The sequence below is a fragment of the Fukomys damarensis genome, unplaced genomic scaffold (genome assembly GCF_012274545.1).
Source record: "Fukomys damarensis isolate Sample0158 unplaced genomic scaffold, DMR_v1.0_HiC HiC_scaffold_39, whole genome shotgun sequence".
Taxonomy (NCBI): domain Eukaryota; kingdom Metazoa; phylum Chordata; class Mammalia; order Rodentia; family Bathyergidae; genus Fukomys; species Fukomys damarensis.
In genome coordinates this window covers 108,343,152-108,363,688 of record NW_022900951.1, presented here as the reverse complement: position 1 = coordinate 108,363,688, position 20,537 = coordinate 108,343,152, and the positions used below count along the sequence as shown (strand labels likewise).

The following is a 20,537-nucleotide window of genomic DNA, read 5'->3' as shown; positions in this document are numbered from 1 at the left end:
CATACGAATTTTACAGGGCATGATTCAACGCACAAAAACCCTTACGGAAGACAATCTAGAAACAGCAAGATCAGCAATGCATTGCCCGTGACCAGAAGCTCCAGTTCAGAGCTGTGTTCCATAGATCTACCTGAACCCTGTGTAGTGACGTATGTATGCACACTGTCATTTCAGCCTCTGTGAGGCTAGAGTATTCATCTCGGACTGGTTGAGTACACGGTGGTCACCTACACAGGCACAATGATGGCTTGGGAAAAAGAACGGAGAACTCCCTCCATGTACATCTGAAGGGAGATCTCTACCTAGATGAGGGCAGAAAGAGAAGTCCCAAGACAGTGGATAGCTTATTGTCTAAACAGGATAAATGCCTTTGAATGTGCTTGTGCAAGGCTTGTGTAGGGAACTCCCGAGGGCTACACAACTACAAGCAAAGATGAATAAAATTGTTACTGATGGGGCTACAGTGGGAATGCAGAATAGGAGAGGAAGTGAGACTTTCTGTAGATTCTGTGGTATGGTTTCCACTTCTTTTTTTCTCTCTCTCATTGAGTTTATTGGTACTTTTTAGGTACACAGTACAGTTACATTCATCATTGGGATCTTGAACCTTTACATGACAGGTCTTGGTTCTCTTTTTTTTTTTTGGTTTTCACTTCTAAATCAGGAAAGTTCAAAATAATTAGAACTATATGAGATATATAAAATAAAGGCTATTTCCATTTCTAAATCACGTAAATTCAAAATCATAAAAAGGCAATATACATAAGGAGATACAGCTCCCTACCCAGCCATGAAATTCCTAGTGCAGTATGGGCTACCTAATCTTTTTACTCTTGAACATTCCTATTCTCAGTTTATCAAAGGCTCATGTAGGGTTTCCATATTGTGTACTTGTGAAATAAAGAAAATCCCTAGAAGTCTCCAGCACTTTCTTTCTTTTCTGTCTCTTCACAGAAAGGAACTGAGCTGAGAGTCCAGTTGGCTTTGACGTTGAACGGCGAGGAGGCTGCCCAGATGCTGCCCATCCCCAGCACTTGACAGCAGAAGCGCCTTCGGGTGTGAATCGCTTCGCTTTGCGCAAATAGCAGTGGGCCCCGTGAAAGAAAGTGGGGATGCCTGACTGGGGGTGGGGGGACCGAGTGCACTGCATCCAGCTGGGAGTGAGATTGCTGGAGAAAGCCCCTTTCTGTCACAGAACCCACAGCACTCTGAGTCTGCTCGCAGTCCGACGGCCTCTCCGAGGATGCTACATTTAAAAGTGCAGTTTTTGGATGATTCCCAGAAGATTTTTGTGGTTGATGTAAGTGGAAATCACATTGCTATTATTCCTTTATTATTCATTCAATAATGGTCATTTGTGGGCAGTCCATTAGCGGCAATGCTATGTCTTCTTTAGGAGCGAATGAGAGAGAACTGTGGTTTTTAGCATTGGAAAAGAAATTTGTATTTAATATCATGATGTAGCTCATGTTTTCCCATTAACCTTTCTGCTAGAACATGGTGCCTTCTCTCAAAGGACAGTGAAAGCAGATTTTGAAGATATGCTAAATATTTGAGAAAAGGCAAAGCAGCAATGATTTAGTTCTCCTACCCAATAAGGTATTAATTGTTCATTGAAATGATTTATCTGTGGCTCTCGCCCCCTGAGCATTAGCAGGGAGAAAACTGTGGTTCTGAGGGGAAGGAGAGGGGACAAGCTGCCCTCCTTCCCTGAAGAAAACCTATGGGCTGTGGAGTATAGAATTATGTAGTTCTAACGAGAACTTCAGAAAGTAATGACAAGTATGAAAGAGAAAAATGGGATAAGAGATGATTTAGTTGGACTCAGTATTTATAGTTCAGAGTTCTTAATATAATTCCTAGCTACAAGCTGATTGCATACAATTATACCTCATCTCTTCACGAAAGAACAAATGTATTAAGCATATCATTTCGTACTCATGTTCCAGCATCCTAAAATACGTACATTTTGATGTCAGGATTTATGGATGAGCTTTTTGAAATGTTCTACATTTTTATTGGAACCCAAACTGCTATTTCCTCTGATATCTACATTAGCTAGTAAGAAGGAACAAATAGTTCATTTTCTTGGGAATTCATACAAAATGTTGGTTGTTTGCTTTTATACATAAAATGACAACTACTGTAGCTCATCCATAATGCTGGGTATGTGGGGAGCCCATTTTTCAAATGAGTATATCACTTTTATTTGAATCATATGCTTTGGGGGTGATGACTGCATTGGGTTCAGCTGCTGTTTTGCTGTCTCTTCCTTTCAGTTTTATGTGCAAAAGGCATGCTAGGTTCATGGAGCTGAATGATTTGTTTTCGTAGCGAATAGCTTCCATTAGAAGTATGAGGCATTTCCTATTCTTTCTTGGAACTATATTTAAGGGTGGAAAATGTCTTTTGAGTAATTTATCCATTTGCTGTTGGTAGACGCTCACAGTACTCCAGTACCTGAATTACTGAGCCTGGTATTCAAAAGACACTGCTTTAGGCTAAGTTTTTAATAGACATTTCCAGCGACTCAAAGAGAATTCTCTGACAAAAAGTGACAGAAGAGTTTTCTGAATGTGCAGTTCTAATTCAGATCCAATTAGATGGGGAATGGGGAGCAGAGTGCAGCGGCTTCACAAAATTTACCTTCTAAAGAGCCAATTCCAGCAACTTGAAGCCAGCATGATTTGGCTTCAAGTCAGGTTGTCTCTTTCCAGCTGCAAATACATTGTGTTCCTTGGAAAGATAATGGGAGAGATTTGATACCCAGCAATTCGGGTGTCAAGGGATCCCTTTTGCTGTGTGGAAGGCTGCTCTGTAAGTAGCAATCATGGTGTTACTGAGAGTGGCAACAGCACTTGCTGCAGTCCTCTGTGCAGCTCTGTCCTGAGGAGACAGAAGCTTGACTTAGGATCCGGTCATGCAACAGTCTTTTCTCACCGTAACACTAGTAAGCGTCATGATGGTGATGAAACAATGATAATGGGGACGATGGGGACAACAGTGGTGTTGGGTCACCTGTAGGCAATGCTTAAAATCCACAAAATGATTTCGCATCCTTTACTTCATTTGATCCTCCATTTCACTCCGAGTGAAGATAGAAAACAGATTTTTCTCCCCTTTCGTAAATCAAGAGATGGGGTTTCCGGGCGCTTAAGTGACTTGTCCAGGACCACACAACATATAAGAACAGAGCTGGGACTTTCCATCTAGAACTCTCCCTTCCTCCATATGCAGTTTTATCCAGAACATGGGTCTGAAATATTGCTTATGTGTGTTTCCCCCCCAACTCCTGGCGCTCTCCAAACGCTTGACTCTATGACTTCACAGAGGGAGCTTCTGGTGATTCTTGTGAACTAATTAGCAGATCCTTCCCTTTTTTCCATGGATGAAGAGTCATGTGGGAAGGAGGTCCCTAGAAGGCAGGAGTCCCATGGCATGAATCTTTTCACTAATTCAAATGCTTTAAAAAGCAACCTTAAAATATGCTTTCAAAATTAGTATTAACACCCAAAATAGGACAGGGAAATATTTGGAATCATAATGAAGGGCACTCCTTAGTGGCTGAAAAACGTCACATGGAGGGGCTTTTGATACCAAACTTAACCAAAGTTGCACGAGGCATAGATTATTCCTAGGGAGAATTGTCCTTCAAGATAAAATTCTAGAAAACAATTGGTTGCATGAGGAACAATAGTGGTTACTCAAATATTCACGCTGATTTTATAGAAAGTACAGTGGTAGAAATATTTTTAAACACATATACATAATCAGGTAGAATAATGTCATCTGGGGAAGGCAAATTGACATTCAGAAACTTTATCCTACACTCGGGGATATTACCTTGGTGAGTTTGCCCGCATCCAAGGTCTGATTTAGGCCTGCAAATTATGAAGCGATTTGTTGGCACTCCACAAGAACTGAAGTCAGAAACTGATTGTAAAATCGGAATGCCAGCATCACCATTTACAGTGGGATTAGGGACACTGAGATCTTCTTGTGGATTAGAGGAGCCCAAGTGGTGATGTACGGTTGTAATATTTCATGCGCCCAACTCCACGAAAGCCCTGTCCCTGAGATCTTTCAGTCACTCATTTATTAATTAAATTATTTAGTTAACAATTTTTTATCAAGGACCTAACATGTTCCTGGCCCTGTCTGTGGTGCGGTTGACTCTACCATATAGGTAGGTTAAGTTCTTGAACAAGGAAACAGCCTGTTTTGGGAAGTGCTAGCTGGAAACTGGCAATTTGGCCTAATTCTTTTCTTTCTAACTACAAGGTTGATATGGCATATGTGTGTGTGTGTGTGTGTGTGTGTGTGAGAGAGAGAGAGAGAGAGAGAGAGAGAGAGAGAGAGAGAGAGAGAGATTCTCTTTAACTTGATAATACTTTCAGTTAGATTGCTAGAAAGAATGGCTGGCTTCAGAGACATCCTGTTTGAGATTTCTTTCCATATTTGTGCGCTAAGGAACTTGTGTTGATTTTTCTAGATGAACTTCCTGAAAATGTTACCAACCTTTTCCTTTATGAATTTTTAAGTGTATTTAGGGGATATAGGATAGGTATGGGACTTCAGAATTGCAGGGATGTGCCTACTAAAGTACAGTCAATGATGAAATAAATTTAGTACACCTCATTTTAATTTTCAAGCCCTCATGTTTATTTCATAAAACTGATGACAAGTCAGCATCATCCTTAGCGCTGCTTTTATCACAGACAATATTACCATGGACAATCAAGGAGGGATTTCTAGAATGACAAAGAGAGTAGGGTGGCAGCAGAAGAAAGGGAATAAGGTAATGACTTTAAAATTAATTTTAGGTTTGAGGGTAAATTAAGTTTTTCTTCCTCAACATGGAGATTGGGCACTTTCTTGATAGAATAAGACCAAAGCTAAGACTTTCTGAGATCTTAGAGGTTAGGCTTTTAGTCTGACTATGAATCCCCTGATACACACCGCACCCGCTCCCTCACACCAGCTGTAGTGGTGTCTTTGGAGGGCGAATTTGTTATAACCCAGAGCTATTTACTTGTCTCAGGTTTAGCTGGAGAATATTATTAAACAGTAATTCCATACCATACTTGACACACTTCCATCTGGTATCTGGCTCCCTTTCCCTGCTTCATTTCTGCCTTTGCAGGAATCATTGCTTCTGAATTTCCAAAGCCCATCTTTCACTTTGATAGTTTCTGGAACTTAAAACAACAAGAGGTTGAAATAGCTCTCCTCTTACATTTACTTGACCGCTAAGTGATTGTACTAGCCATGCAGTGGTCACACAGAGAACATAGGGAGACAGTGTCATGGTTTAGAACTAGAATGCTCCCCAGTAGGCTCATGTGTCGAGACTGGGTTTTTGGAAGGTGACCGCATCCTGGGGCTGCTGTACTCATCAGTGGATTAACCTGCTGAAGAGTTCAGAGCTGAATGTGCTTTATGAGGTGGGATCTGGACAGAAGAGGCAGGTCCCTGAGATGTGATCTGGAAGGGTTTATCTCCCTTCCTGACTCCTCCCTTCTCTCTCTCTGCTCCCTGACCTCTATGATGTGAACAGATTTCCTCCACCATCCCTTCCCTGCATTGGAGTCTGTGGACTGAATCCTCTAAAAACCATGAGTCAAAATAAACTTCTCCCGTAGTTTGTGGTGTCAGATATTGTATCACAGTGACAGGAAAGTGACTAAGTCAGCTCACCTGTTTCTATCATAAAGGGCATCATAAAGGCCACTAGGTCTCATTTGCTCCAAGAGACAGAGTAGAGGCAGTGTTAGGGTTGACCATTATTCACCCCAAATAGGAAATCCTGCAGACAAGTGCCTAGTGATTGTTAACTTGTTTGTTTGTTTTTAACAGAGGTAGTATTTACCCCAGGGATGTTTGCCCAGATATTTGTTCTTTTTCAAGTTTGTAGTGATAAGGGTTTGTAATTTGGCCAAAGGTGAAGTAGATAACACTTTCCCCCACTTCAGAAAGCTACCATCTCTGATGAGAAGAATTGCTCTGATATAATAGAGTGTACCTGGATTTGGGGCTACGGAATTGCACTAGTTTAGCTATGTTATCTGGGGCCAGTCGTCTATCCTCCATAGTTCCTTGAGTTCCTTGAGTAATTTGAGGAGTAATACAAATGAGATAATGTTTATCTGAAGTCTGATAAACCAGGATAAATTTGACTTTGCCACTTACAACCTGTGGGGCCCCGGGGACATTATCTGAGTCTTAGTTCTGTCAACTGTAGGAGCCTAGACTTAAAGCTCAAGAAAAGATTCCCCAACAATAAGGCATTTAAATTGCTGAGTAGGAACTAAGAAGGTGAAGGGTGGGAGATACAGTATAGGAGGAAAGAATAGCAATCTATGCAAATAAATGTGTGAAGGCCAAACACAAAAGAGAACAATGTCCTTTCAAAGAACAAAAAGAAGGTCAATGTGGAGGCTTGCAGATGAGAAGTGGCTGGAAATCAAGGCCAAAGAAGAAAAGTCAGCAGCTAGATTATTCAGGAAATGTATTTGGTGCATTACTAAGTGTGATCTTTATCTTGAAGGTAGAGAATGAATAAAGGATTTACATAGCTCAAAGCCAGGACACATCAGCATCTGCTACAGATTTACTAATTGATGTATTCACTCATCCAAGCAGTGTTTAATGAAATACGTGTTACAAGTGTGAGAGATGTCAGGTAGAATCTGGATAATGACATCAAGTTTAGTGGCACCAATTTTAGATGGTCGAACTATTTCCTAACCCAAACATCAATATTCCAGCCTGATTGGGGTTGAAGGAGTTAAGAACATGCCATCTCAAAATATCCCAAATTGATCTATTGATTATTTCAAGGTGAAATCACTTTAGGAATTGCAACTTCAGAAAAAAGCCACTTGGCCTATATTTCCCTACATGAAATAGGCCATAAAGATTCTTTCAGGAAGGATGTCCTTCACATACCAAGGTTGCAAAATATCCTAGATCACCAGAGACTGGTAATTAAGGCTGCAGTGAGCCTCAATAAACATTCTTTGAAGTAAGCTTTATCTTCTAACCATATCTATATCTTCTACCCCTATCTATACCCCCATGCATATCTTAGCAAGGTACCTAAAATTTAATACCCTATATCACATAGTAACTTGTAATATTGTTTCTTCATAAGTTTGGTTTTTTTTAAATCTAAAAAGCATAAACATACCATGCTTTGGTCTTTTCTTCAGACTTCACCCTCTTGTGAGATCTCCCTGTAGGCATGCAATTAATACAAACATTTATGCTTTTCTCTAGTTAATCAGTGCTTGTATTAATTGGGTTATTATGTCCATCCAAAGAGCCCACAAGAGAACTAAGAAGGGTAGCGCAGTTCTTTCTCCCTTACAGAATTTGAATTTAGTTTATGGTGAATACAGATAGGAAAGAGGAGTAAAAGTGATGATAATACGCTAGAATTTCTAGAACCATTTTATGGCCCCTTTTGGGATATGAGAGAAAAAACGTACACAATCATGAAATTTCTGCTGAGGTATCTAGTCACAAGAAAGAGAACAGAATAGGAGGGACAAGTCTGGGAGGACAATGATCAGTTTGGTTTTGGAATTGAAGATACAGTTGTGGAAAGAAACATATCTGGGGTCAGGTGGACCTGATTTCTAATTCCAACTCTAACAATTTTAAGGTGTGGGGCTTCTTGGGGTTCCATTGTCCTGCTTTTCTGTGGGCTTTAGTCTCTTATTAGTCAGCAGCTCCAGGGGATTTGCTTTTTCTCCTGGAGTCATTAAGCCAGGAAGCGTCCATAGTAACTTTCTATAGTTACTTAAAATATTATAGGACTTCCTTTAAGAAAGCAAGTGAAGTGCTGAGGATGTAACTCAGTAGTGGGATCCTCCTTTGCAAGCACAAGGTCCTGAGTTTGATCCCTGGTACCAAAAAAAGAAAAGAAAAAGAAAGCAAGTGAAAACAGCCTAAACCTTTGCATTTCACTACATTATAAACTACCCCATGGTCACTACTCATAGAAATGCCAACATGGATAATAATACAAACAATTTTACTGAATAATTATCAAGAACAGTATCTACTGGCAGATCATGTTGTAATTGTATTTTGCATGCACAATCCTACACAATTCTCACACAAGTCAAATAAGCAAGTGTCAAAAAAAAATCTAATGTAGTTATATAACCTCTCTGTGACTTGGGTTTTCTCAGGGGATAAAATGAGGATAATATTAGTATTCATTCCACGGGGCTGCTACAAATGAACATATGTAAGAGAACAGAGCCTGTATGAGCAATGTCAGTACTTTCGCTATATCGATGCCTCATGAAATTGACCCTCATCTAAAATGGTGAACACACATCCAGATATTTGTGTCTAAGCAGCAGTATTCCAAGCTGCCGAGGCCTAAAATATAATATTTTTCTCTATTTTTAACAATCATATAAACTGAAGCATAGAGAGATTGACATCTATGACTCTGTTGCTATGTAAGGCAGAAATTGAGCTGGGGCTCAGGCCACAGTCTACCTAGCTGCAAAACGTTGGCTGGTCTTTGTTTAGGGAGAAGGCTTTTGACTCAACTCAAGTGTGATTGCTTTATGTGCAGAGCAGCTCCTTGGTTTCCAGGATTTCATGATGTATTCTCTAGTCGCAAGCAGTTTACCCTACTCTAGGTGTTTAATCCATGTTTGTTGGTAGGCCAACAGTCTGATCAGATCAGCTCACCACCACCCCCTGGCTGCAGAGAAGACCAAATGAAGGAGCTTCTAAACCTGCAGAAAAATCATCCCAGAATCTTAACAAACCAGCCCAGCCAATGCTGGCTGTCTCTTTGCCAAGGATTTATTTGTCATTGTACAGGACCCATGCTGTCTGATGAATGCTTCCCTTTAAACTAAATTTGCTCTGTCCCTCACATCTGAATGTTTGTTGATTTGGGAAATAAACTGAAGAGAAAAAGAAAGTGCTTGTGCTTTGACTGGCCAAATGCCAGGCTGAGCAATGGGCCCAGAGTGGTTTGGTGCCACTCATTCGTTCCACCCCTCTAGGGGCCCCTCACTCTCTGTATCACCTGCCTGCCAGGCTGCCTTCCTGCTCCAACAGAGAAGCCTGGCTTGCAGCCTTCCCACCCCTGCCCCTGCCCTGCCTTGCCTTTTCTCCTCCCATCCCCACAGCTGAAAGGAGGAGGGAACCAAACCCAAGAACATTTGAAGCATTGGGGGAGCTGGCTTTAGAGCCAGGTGGGTGGCACTTGGGTGTTCGATCAAGTCTGCACTTGTGGGAATCTGTGTGAAGATTTTCAGTTAGTTACGGCTTGCCACCCTTCACCTTTCATCCCAGCTCAAAGCCCTGCATGTTGTCCTGGTGCTAGGGGGGTCCAGTGGAGGCTCCCCACCTTGCAGCCATGGCTCTTTGCTAGAGGGCAAGATTCCCATGGACTCTATGGACCTTCTTTCATCTCAAAGGCCAATTACCCTGGATTTGCATCATTGTTCGACCTGTCACAAACACAAATACCTTACCCTTTAAGAGCTTAGTCTTACCTTGTGCTTTAAAACAAAGAAGTTGTCAACTACAACTTGTGGAAGGATAAATTCTTGGAACTCACTGAGCCCAGTCCACTGCTTTGGGGTCAAAATGGTATGGCCTGAGGGGCAGAACCACCTGGGAGGCAGCTGTGGACCGGTCCAGCCATTTCCTAAAATGGCCCGGAAACCCGCCAGCCCAGCAGCAGAGAGCAGTACATGCCTTTGCAATATAAGGTGCCACTCTGCAGCTGTGTGCCACACCCATCAGAACTGCAAAGACAATCGGTTAGACCAGTTCTGCTGCTCAGAGATCCACCCTCAGAGTTCATTTGCACCCCAGGAGGTGGTGCAGAGTTGGCCAATGAGGCGCTAGGGCAAGGCACCCCTGGGAAGAACTGCAGAAGGCTGTGCTGTTCAGAAAGAATGCAAGGTGACAGGCGTTTGGGAGGCACTTCTCTGGGGGCTGTGGCACTCTGATGTATAGCTTGTCTCATTCTAAACACAGCTGCTGTGTAAAAGCTACAATTATTCCCCATACAGAGTCTTGTTCTATTCTCTTTTTCTGTGGTCCCTCCCTTCCTCTTTGCCCACTTCCTCCTTTTCTTCTGGATCCCAGGTGTGGGGCCCAAAAGGGGAGGTCTGTCTGGGTGAGCTGACCCCAGGCCCTGGAAGCACTTAGACTTGGCGCCTCACCAGTAATCGTGGGGCTTAGCTGTCTCAAAACAAGAGGCCCTTTGTTCTAGGAGATTCCTCCAATGATGATGAAATTTACCTTTCAACAGACTTAAACAAACACAAAGGTTCTCCAGAACTTCACACTCAGACCATTTCAAGTGTTCCAAGTTGCTATCAGTTACCTTTAAAGCTAGAGAGATGCCATTTCATTTCCTGACCTAATAATATTCCGGGAATTTCCACTTTGTAAGATAGGCAAGCTTGTACTCCTTCATTCATTTATCCCTGGTTTAGCAAGTTTCCTGGAGTGCTCACAGCTTCTGTGCCGTGTGGCTCTTGAGGATGCAGAGATAGGTAGGAAACAGCACCCTTCCTGCAAGAGTTCATAGGCTAACAGCGCAGTGGGAAAAATGAATCAAATACTTCCGTTACAATGGGGAGAATACAAGTGAGAGTAGCAAGGATAGTTTTCCGGCCACAGCGGAAGGGTGGCATCCAACACAAACTGAAGTGTGTGCACTCGTGTGTAGGGCATGGTCTGGAAGGGCGTCCTGCAGGAGGTGGTGTCTGCCCAGCCCTAAGTGAACAGTGTTAACTATTTAGGTATGTGGGGGGGTGTTGGGAGGGAGCATAAGCAGTGGTTGAACGGACAAAGGAAGAAGTAGGGATAGGTCTGTGGAGTAGCTCAGTCTGATTGCATCTTAAAATTGAGGCAGTGGGTGACTGAGAGCTGAGACAAGAAAGACAAGCAGGAGCCAAGTCATAAATGGGCTTTTTCCTATGAAGCCAGGAAGGTTCACCACGGTTAAATATGAGCCAAAGGTCACAACTGCAAGTAGGTACTTGAATCAGAAATTAAGAGTAAATGCTGGGAGGGCCGGGGATTTAGCTCAGTGGTTCCACCGCCATCTTTCTCCTTCTCCTACAGTCTAGTTTGGGTTTGGAAAATCCTTACGCAGTAAGGACAATCACTGTCATAAATCCTTCCCACAATTCGTATTCCTATTTCAGTGCTTAAATTTCATGAAAGTTTAATTAAGCATTAGGATTTCATACAAGTCACAAACAAAAACAAGATGGAGAACAACCTAAATGAGTTGGTGGGAAAATTTGATTTCGGGAAAACTATATCTCAAGGAAAGGACTGAAGTTGGGTATAAAGATGTATGGAAGTTTGAGTGCTAAGATTTTTATCATAGTGTTGTTCACAATAGCTGAAAGGGCAAAACAATTTACACAAGGTAGTGCAACAAGGTAGTTTCTTCTACAGACTCTAATGATATTCATAACATAATACTAAGATTTTCAAAAATTGATCCACAAAGTGTATTTTTGTGTCACATGCATTGAAAATTATCTGGAAAATGTTACTCTAAGATCCTTACACTGACTATTGCTTAATGGATGTGATTACCAGCACTCTATTTCTTCTTCCTCCTTTCCTGGGTATGTTTTTCACCTAATTTTTAAATAAGCATATATTGTTTTAGAATAAGGCCCCCCAAAATGAAAGAAACTTAATTAAAAAAAAGTCTTGGTGATAAATATCTGAGGAAATACATATGTTAATTAGCCCAGTTTAGGCATTCCACAATGTATACATATGTTGAAAGGCCATTTGTACATGAAAAATACATATAATTTATTTGCTCATTAAAAATACTAAAATAAAAAACTGCTCCTGTATTAGATCCATTTCCTGCAAAAGCAATCAAAATAGGGAGCTCCTCTCAAAGTGGCAGAGCCAGAATTTCCAAGCCATTTGCAGCCACAATAGGTGATATGCAGAGGTTGGAGGCACCTGCCCTCAAATATCAATCTCCTTGCACACAAACTTGTCATTACTCAATTCCTTTCCAACCTAAATTATAGCAATAAGAGCTAATACATGTGAACAGAATGTTCATTACATACTACGCACCAGTTTAAATGTTTTACTCATATTAGCTAATTGAAAGCCTCAAGTATTTTACTTGCATTAGCTTACTGAAATTTTCAGTATAGTAGGTGCTTTCAGCACTCCTATTTGACAGATGAGCAACAGGGTGAACTTGCCCAAAGTTCCAGACTAGTAAGTGGTAAGAACAGGATTTGATTTGGGCATTTTGGGTTAAGAGCCCATGCATTTCCATCTGCCATTTGATCGAGCTATACACTCCTGGGTATATTCTCATATTAAATTCACCATACTTTGGGATATCTGCATATCCATGTTTATGCAGCATAATTTACAATGTTCAAGCTATGAAACCAGCCCAGGTACCAATTGAAGGAAAAAGGGATGAAGAAGATATGGTATATATACACAATGGAATATTATCCAGCTGTAAAGAAGGACAAAAGCAGGTCAATTTCAGAAAAAATGGATGGAAATGGAGAGTATCATGTTAACTGAAATGAGCCACACTCAGAAAGTCAAATAATGCATGTTTCACCTCATATGTGGAGTCTAGAAAACTTCGGGTAAAAAAAGAGATGACAGAGAAGTAGAAGGAGGACTATTAGAGAAGAGGAAGGGAGGAAGGATGGAGAAAAGGGGAAGGGGAGTATGGGGTAAAAACAATCAAAGTGAGCTCTAAGAATGTATGAACATAACAGAATGAAACCGATTATGCTTTATAACCAAGAGGCATTAATAAAATTTTTTAAAAAATTTAAAAGCCCACGCACTTCATCACTTTACCCACTGTTTGAGCCTTTTTCTAGAGTGACCATCTGGGAGTTATCTTGGCATTTCACATCTTAAACTGTTCCCATGTGGGAAAAATGGTGCAGAAAATGGTCGGTAGTTGGTAGGGAAAACTGACTGAGAAGGCAAGACCTGTGAGAGCCACCAGAGAGCTTTCATGACAGGAATGAACAATAGAAATGACTCAGAGAAATGGACAAGGTTAGAGAGGTATGTGGTGTCAAGCATTACATGAGGCCAAAAAGAAAGGCTGTTAGTTGGAGCTCAGTGAGTCGGACCGAGTCCAGAAGAACACAGTGAGTTCTATTAAGTCGGTGAAGGCAAAGTACATCTGTGGAATAGTTAGTACTTAACTTGAAACATCGTAAATACAAAATAAATATATGTTGAATCAATGAAGGAATTAATTCTGTGCTAGCTTTCAGCTGCCAGGCAGCTAAACCCTGCTCAAATGTGCTAACTGATAAAATGTCAGTTTTCTGACAAAACATTCTAGGAAGTAAAATCGTAGGTCAGGGGAAATGTGGTACAAACATTTCATGTATTACAGGACGGATTTTTCTCTGCACAATCTCTGTGCACATGTAAAAGTATGTGGTCGCAGAAGCCTTCACTGACTTTTTAAAATGGGGTTCCCAGAGATGATAAATAATCTACGTTGAGCTCTTCTAAGAACAAAGGAGAGATCATCCCCATGCCCAACCATCTACGAGGGCCTCCCCAAGTCTTTCTGTGGACACCACAGTGAACATATTTATTCATTTCTGTATTGGGAGAAATGTGGATTACAGCCTCCTAAATTGGAAAAAGCAAATGTCAAATTCAACATTCAGATGAGAGGAATATCTTTGGTTTTGATTTATAAATAGCAATGAGTCAACTTAACCAGGTCGTTCTGTACAAATGATTCTACTTGAGCAATTACAGGACAAAGGTTTTGGGAAAACTTGCATCGGGAGTGTACAACCAATTTTAAGACAAAGTATTTACGTAGTATTAGGACAGGAAGATGGCAAAGACCCCCAATCTGGGGCCAGCCCCAGACTAGGCCAGAGTGAGAAGAACATGTAACCCTTAGGCTTTGGTTATAAAGTCCAGATTAATCTGAGACTCATGTGTGAGTAAACACTAAGAACATGGGTGGATTTATGCCAGAGTGGCTTAGAAGGAAGGGGGCAAAAAAAAGTTGCAAGCATGCCAAATGTGGTGGGGCATGCCTGTAATCCAAGCACTTGGGAGGCTGAGGCAGGAGGATTGCCGTGAATGCAAGGCCAGTCTGGACTTCATTGTGAGCTTGAGGGCAACCTGAACTGCATAGCAAGACCCTATCTCCAAAAAGGAAAAACAAACAAACAAAGAAAAGCTGCAAGCAAGCCTGAGTTGAGTCATAGCGCTGAGCTGCTGGTTCAGCAAATCATTATGAAGCACCTACTGCGTGCATGACAAATGTGGTGATCAGTCAAGAGGAGAGCAGCGCTCAAAATAGGTCTAAGGCAGTACCAGGCAACAAGAAGCTAAATGAAGAAAATAGGAGAACCAAGGTCAGGAACTCAGGCAGTGAAATGACAGGTCCTAAGAGATTGCTGCAAATGTGCAACTTGGCAAGGAGCCAAGTGGAGACTGAGGAAGAGCCCCCCCCCCCGCTTCCTGCTCTAGGGCACAATTGGTCCCTTAGTGAAGTCCACAGGTGTTGACAAGCAAACACACCTGGCCAGCATGAGGGTGTTGAAAGGACCAGGGACTGAGATGAATAATGGCACGCGATCCCCATTTCTGTTTCCCATAACCACTTCAATCAATAATACAGCCAGAGTTATTCATAAATACACTAGAAAATTCTGATAAAATGAAATTAATTTCAACTATGATCCCATAGTATATTTTAACATGTTGGTGGTTACTTTATACATTGCAATACTACTTTCTTATGGATTCCTAAATTCCACATGCACTTTCCCACTCCACTTAGTTTGGAATGGTTTCCCGAGTATATTCAAAAAGACGTTCTGTTTAGCCAACACCTATTTTCCATGTTAACCCCAATATGCTGGGTTTCAGGACCTCTTATTAAGTAGACGTTTGAAAAGGCATTATTCTTTAAGGGGCTCTTTATAGTGTTCCTGTGAAACTCATAACCTATCAGGACACAGTGGCTCCCAATCTGCTCACAGCCCGCCTGGGCGACAGAGCGAGGACTCTTTCTAAATGGAGCAAAGCTGATTTGAGGAAAGAAGAGCCAGGAACAGGAAGCAAGTGAGGACGAAGGAGGGAGCTAAAGGAAAAAGAGAGGAGAGGCATCCGAGGAATAGGCAGGAGAGAAAAGACAGCCCACAATACAGTCCAAAGGTAAGAAAAGAGGACAATGGCAGGAAAACAGATTGAATATGAACAGGAAGAGTGACTGAAGAGAACAAACTGCAAAGGCCAGGTATTTAGCTCAGTGGTTCCCACACCTGCCTCGCAAGCTCAAGATCCCGAGTTCGATCCCCGGTACCAAAGAGAACAAACGGCAAGTGTTGTGCTAAGACACAGTTCAATGGTAGAACGCACACTAAGCATGTGTGATGCCCTGGGTTCCTTCCCCAGCACCACATGCTAGAACTGAGGGTTTCTTTCTTATCCTTGACCTACCTAGAGAGTAGATTTTCCTTAATAGGTAAGGGCAGTGTGATGTAATGAGATGAGCCTATTACCGGAGGCCAGGATACTTGGGTTCCATCCCCAAGTCTGCTATTCACCTCCAGGCAAGCCTCTTACCTGCTGTGGATCTCAGGCCTCACACTTGTAAAATGAGTGGCTTGGAAGAAGTGATTTCTGATGATCTCCCCATCATGTCATTGCTAGATGTATATAGATTCAATTCCAAGTTTAAAAGAAAATTTTAACCACCATTTAGAATCTGGTTGTGCACTATGCACACTGCATGGATTTAGTGCTAAAGCATTACATGGAAACAAACAATTATAATTGTTTTAATTACCCAGGGCAGCTAGTAATTTCGACAAGACTGGGAGCACTGTTTTGAGAATGCTATTATTACACTGTCACTTTGCAACAGTCTTTCCAGTACAGGCACGATAATTTCAGTGTCCCAGGAGTGGGGGCAAGATTGCTATTAGGGTGGTAATCTTGTGGTTTTCTTCTTTTTCCCCTTAGTAGAAAGGGGAATGCTGCCTGGTGAGAGTCACTCGGACTCCCTCCAACTACTCTAGCAAAGAATATGAATCAGATGTAGCCTATCCAGGTCATGAGGCCCCTGGCAATGACATGTTCTCACTCACCATGGCTTTGGAAGGACGTCTGCCAGAAAGGGTACCTATCAGCTACTAGATGAGCTAATCTAATTCTAGAATTCTCTTCATCATTTGGTGTTCTAGTATCAATATAGCAGAGGGTAAAGGGTTGGTGGTCAGGCAGCTGCCCATTTCGATTCTCCAGGACCCCGCAGGACAGTCATGTGGGCCGGCGCTATTTCTGAGCAGTTAATCCCCAAGCAACTTTAAGCCTCCCATCTTTCACACATGCAGCGCTTTGAGCTGCTTTATGTTTTCAGAAATCAAATAAAAAGCAGTTGTAATTTGGTGTGAATTTCACCGCGTGCAGGAGCAACTATAAGGGCTGTTGTTTTTGCTTGCCCTCGCCAGGGAATCTTAAGTACCCAGTTAAATTGTGCTTCCCTCCAGGGTTTACGGCTCAGTTCTGGCGTTCTGGGGAAAGAGCCTCGGTCGACTTCCTACTTACTCTTTGTTCTTTGATGTGTAACTGCACCTTGTTCTCCACCAGATGCTAAAAGACCAGACTGCCTGCAGCGAGAGCTTCATTTTAGGAGGAACTGCTGCTACCTGGTAATTACCCTCTCAAGGCCCTCGGCAGTTCTCTTTTTACCAGGAGTTAAACCCACCAGAAGGGTTACAGCCTGGTCGATGAAATTTTTCTGCGCTTTGCTAACTCCCTGAGTGGTTTACATAGTGCAAACTTTCAAATTATTGAAATTATTTCACTTTATTTCTAATTTCTTAGAAAATTGGTTGCATCCAATTCTATGGGCAAATATATAAGATGAATGTCTTGTTTTTAAATGTCACAATGTTTGCATTTTAAAAGAAAAACAAAACAGTCCCTGGCTTAATTGTCAGGGAGTTCTGAAATTTCTGGATGTAGCCTGTGGATGACAAGAGAGAAGAAGGGTCTATGATCTCTGCAAATAAGCTACGTGCCTGTTGCTGTTCACAAACAGAGAGGAGGATTGCAGTGACAGAGTACACACCCAACCTGAGACTAAATCGGCATCACCGAGCACATGCTTAGCCTGGGAGTTCACCAACTTTTACCAAAGTGCAGAAATAACCCCAGACTTTGTGTTCCACTTACTGTAAGTTTGATCCACTCCCTAGAGGGATCGGCTAGTTCTGGGTTCCAAAATACTATATGAAGATCAGAATTTGAAGAGTCAAAGGAGAAATGAAAATTAGCGAGAAGAGTAACCAGAAGGAAGTAGTTCACAAGGGTCTCTCTGTATGAACGCGCTAACTGGCCATGTGTTCATAGTGTGATGAATATAACTGGTTCTGGACCAGTGCTACATGAGTGGCTGGAGTCAGCTGCAAAACAGATCACACAGGAAGATGCTCTGAGGACAGTACAGAATGTGCCAGGTGGGTGACCATAGAATGAAACAGAGAATACATCAGGGGTGGCATGTCAAAGGGACATTTTATCACGTTAGCTTTAGGTATGAAAGACCATGCTTTTCTTTTCAGACCTGCGCAAAGAGTAGGGAGTGGCAAAAGAGGGGCTCAAATATGTGCAGAGATTGGTGAGGAATGTTGTAGCATTCCTATTGGTGGAAAGGTCAGTGGGGGAAGGATTCAGTAAGAAGGTGTGGGTGGGATGGAGGCGAGCTGTTTGGTTAGTGCCTTGCTGTACTGTGGTCAGTGGGCCAACTGATAAGCAGCAGGGATATGCACGAAGGTACAAAAGACTGCAAAGTGTAGCCTTATGCCAGGAGCAGCGGTGCACAGCTGCAACCCCAGCTATTGGGGAGCTGAGGCAAGAGGATTGAAAGTCTGAGTCCCATCTGAGCAACACAGTGAGGCCCTGGCTTAGTCACTTTCCCGTCACTGGGACACAGTACCTGACACCCACAATTTAAAGGAGGTTTCTTTTGCCTCACACTTCAATCCATAGTCAGCTGGCTCCAAGTCAGGACCTCACGGCAGAGGAGCATAGGAGAAGAGAAGCTGCTCACGTAGGAAAGCAGAGAGTAAAGGATGGAGCAGGGAAGGGAGATACACCCCTCTGGGTCACACACACGGTGTCAGGCCTGTTCGGGTCAGACTCTTCCCCCCAAAAAACAAGTCTGCTGCACTGCTCATATGGTGCACTCACCTTCCAAACACATGAGAATTGCAGGGGTTGAGGGTCATTTTAGATGAAAGCCATAAAAGACCCTGTCTCAAAATTTCATTAAATGAATGAGTAGAGAGATAAATACATACATAAATCAGTAAGGCTGGAAATGTAGCTTAGAGTCCCTATGTTCAATCCCCAGTCCTGGTCAAAAAAAGAAGCCCAAGATCAGTTATAGTGTGTGAAAACCCTCACCCTGCCAGAAGAGAAAAGAGGAACAAGCCTCTAAAGCCTGCACATAGAGTACCAAGCATCTCTGGGCTTCTCCCTTTGTCTCACCTGCCTGAGTTCTACTGCACCCTCTCGGGAGACATGCCTCACATCTTACCTTCTTCTATTGTACCACTACTGCCTTTGTTCAGGCTACAGTCTTTTCTCACCTGAACAGTGACAGCAGCCTAAAACTGTCAGCCTGTCACCTGTTTCGCCCCTTCCTCACATCTATTGAGTCTAAATCTGCATTTAGCAAACGCTCCTGGTGATTCACACACACATCTTAGTTTGGAAAGTTATGCCCCAACAATTTCCTGGCTAATGTTTCTTATGGTGGCCACCTCTGGAAAAAGTGATAGATTTTTTTTTCTGTGCCAGGAATCGAACTCGGGACCTTGCCCTTGCTGGGTACATGTGGCACTGCTGAGCTAAATGCCAGGCCCCCTGGTGAATAGTTCTAAACCACAACTTTAACCTTGTCAGTTCCCTGCTTCAAATCATTCCGCTACCCACATTCCCATCCTGCCCTCACCTTCGGGCCCTCCTTGGTATGTATGGCTCCAGCCCACTTATCCAACCACTGTAGCTCACTTTCTCCTTTAGCAACACTGAACTTCTTGCAGTTTCATTGTCCACACCAGGTTTGTGGATCTCTTCTGCCTCTGAGAACAAGCTCCTTTCCTTCTCTTCACGCGGCTAAGTCCAACTCTTGCTTCATCCTGATTACTTGGCCCTCCATTAGTAATCCTTTGTATGGCCCCTGTACCCTCACAAAGGCCATTTGCCAACCTGTCGAGGACCACTGATGGGCCTCCTTTGGCTGGCAGCCTATGTGCTCCTCTGTGGTCACATCTCTGTCTTCTTCAACGCCGCCTTCCTGGAGACTAGGAAGTACCTGGTGCAGAACAGGAGCTCAATAATATGCGTTGAATTATATACGTTGAATTGAAGGGATGCTGGGAAGGGTCACAGAAGGGTAAAGGCATATACAGGAGGACAAAGGTTTCCAAGAGGAGAGACTAATAGTGGTGGAAGTGATCCCTAACATTCCAGATCTTGAATATTCAAAGAAATAGCGCTCTTGTCAAAACAGACACTGTAGGTTGTCCAAATGCTAATGGTTAGACAACTATACATCTGGGCTTGTCCATGACTAGCCTGTTGTGACAGTATAATTATTATTAATGTCCCCTGTCACTCTCAAACTATCCAAATTTGTTTGAGGAATGATATAGTCACTCCCTAATAGTCAACACTTTTTGAGTTCGTCTTTTGGGCCAGACACCATAAAAATTACTTTATATGAATATATCCATTAGATGCTCACTATGAGCTTTTTTGAAATTGCAATACACAGCACTTAGCAAAAAGTCATCCTTTTAAAGTGTATAAATAAATGATTCAAAGTATACTCACTATGTTGTGCAACCATTGCAACTATCTAATTCCCAAATATTTTTATCACCCCCCCAAAGAAACCCCATGCTAGAGAGCTGTAACTCCCCCATTCCACCTTCTTATCCACAGCCCATAGCAACTGTTAGTTTGCTTTCTGTCTCTATGGGTTTCCCTACGTTAGATAGTTCAAACAAATGGAATCATATAATATGTGACCATTTGTGTCTGGCTTCTGACCCTTCTATTTCACCATTGAGACTCAGCAAAATGAAGGAGTCTGCCCAAGATCACTTCTCTATAGGGAAAGCAGTCAAACTAGACTCAGGTGTCTTTGGCCCTAGAAACTGTATTCTTACCACCCCGATATTTATTATCGGAGCTCAGCACATTCTTGGAACTCCTCTTTGGCTTTCTGTAGCTCGATGCATTCTTTCCAAAATGCCTCACATATCTCCATTATTAGAAAGTATATTTAGTGTTTGAGGACAGCCAAAACTGATAAAGAGTAAGTACGCTAACTAAAGTGACTATCAAGCTGGGGCATTGCTATGAAGTGATTTGTGTCTTCCCCAAATTCCTATGTTGAAGCTCATACCTGCGATGTGACTATATTTGGAGAGAGGACATTTGGAAGG

The 20,537-nt window shown here is 42.4% G+C and overlaps 1 protein-coding gene across 1 annotated transcript in view; it reads left to right on the top strand.

Moving 5' to 3' along the window:
- Positions 1-1,196: 1,196 nt before the first annotated feature.
- Frmd7 (FERM domain containing 7) overlaps positions 1,197-20,537 on the top strand; it is a 45,973-nt gene continuing 26,632 nt past the window's right edge. Inside the window, exon 1 of the mRNA XM_010614308.2 lies at positions 1,197-1,300. Coding sequence (XP_010612610.1) covers positions 1,244-1,300 — 57 coding nt within the window. The 5' untranslated portion in view covers positions 1,197-1,243. The remainder of the gene's footprint in view (positions 1,301-20,537) is intronic.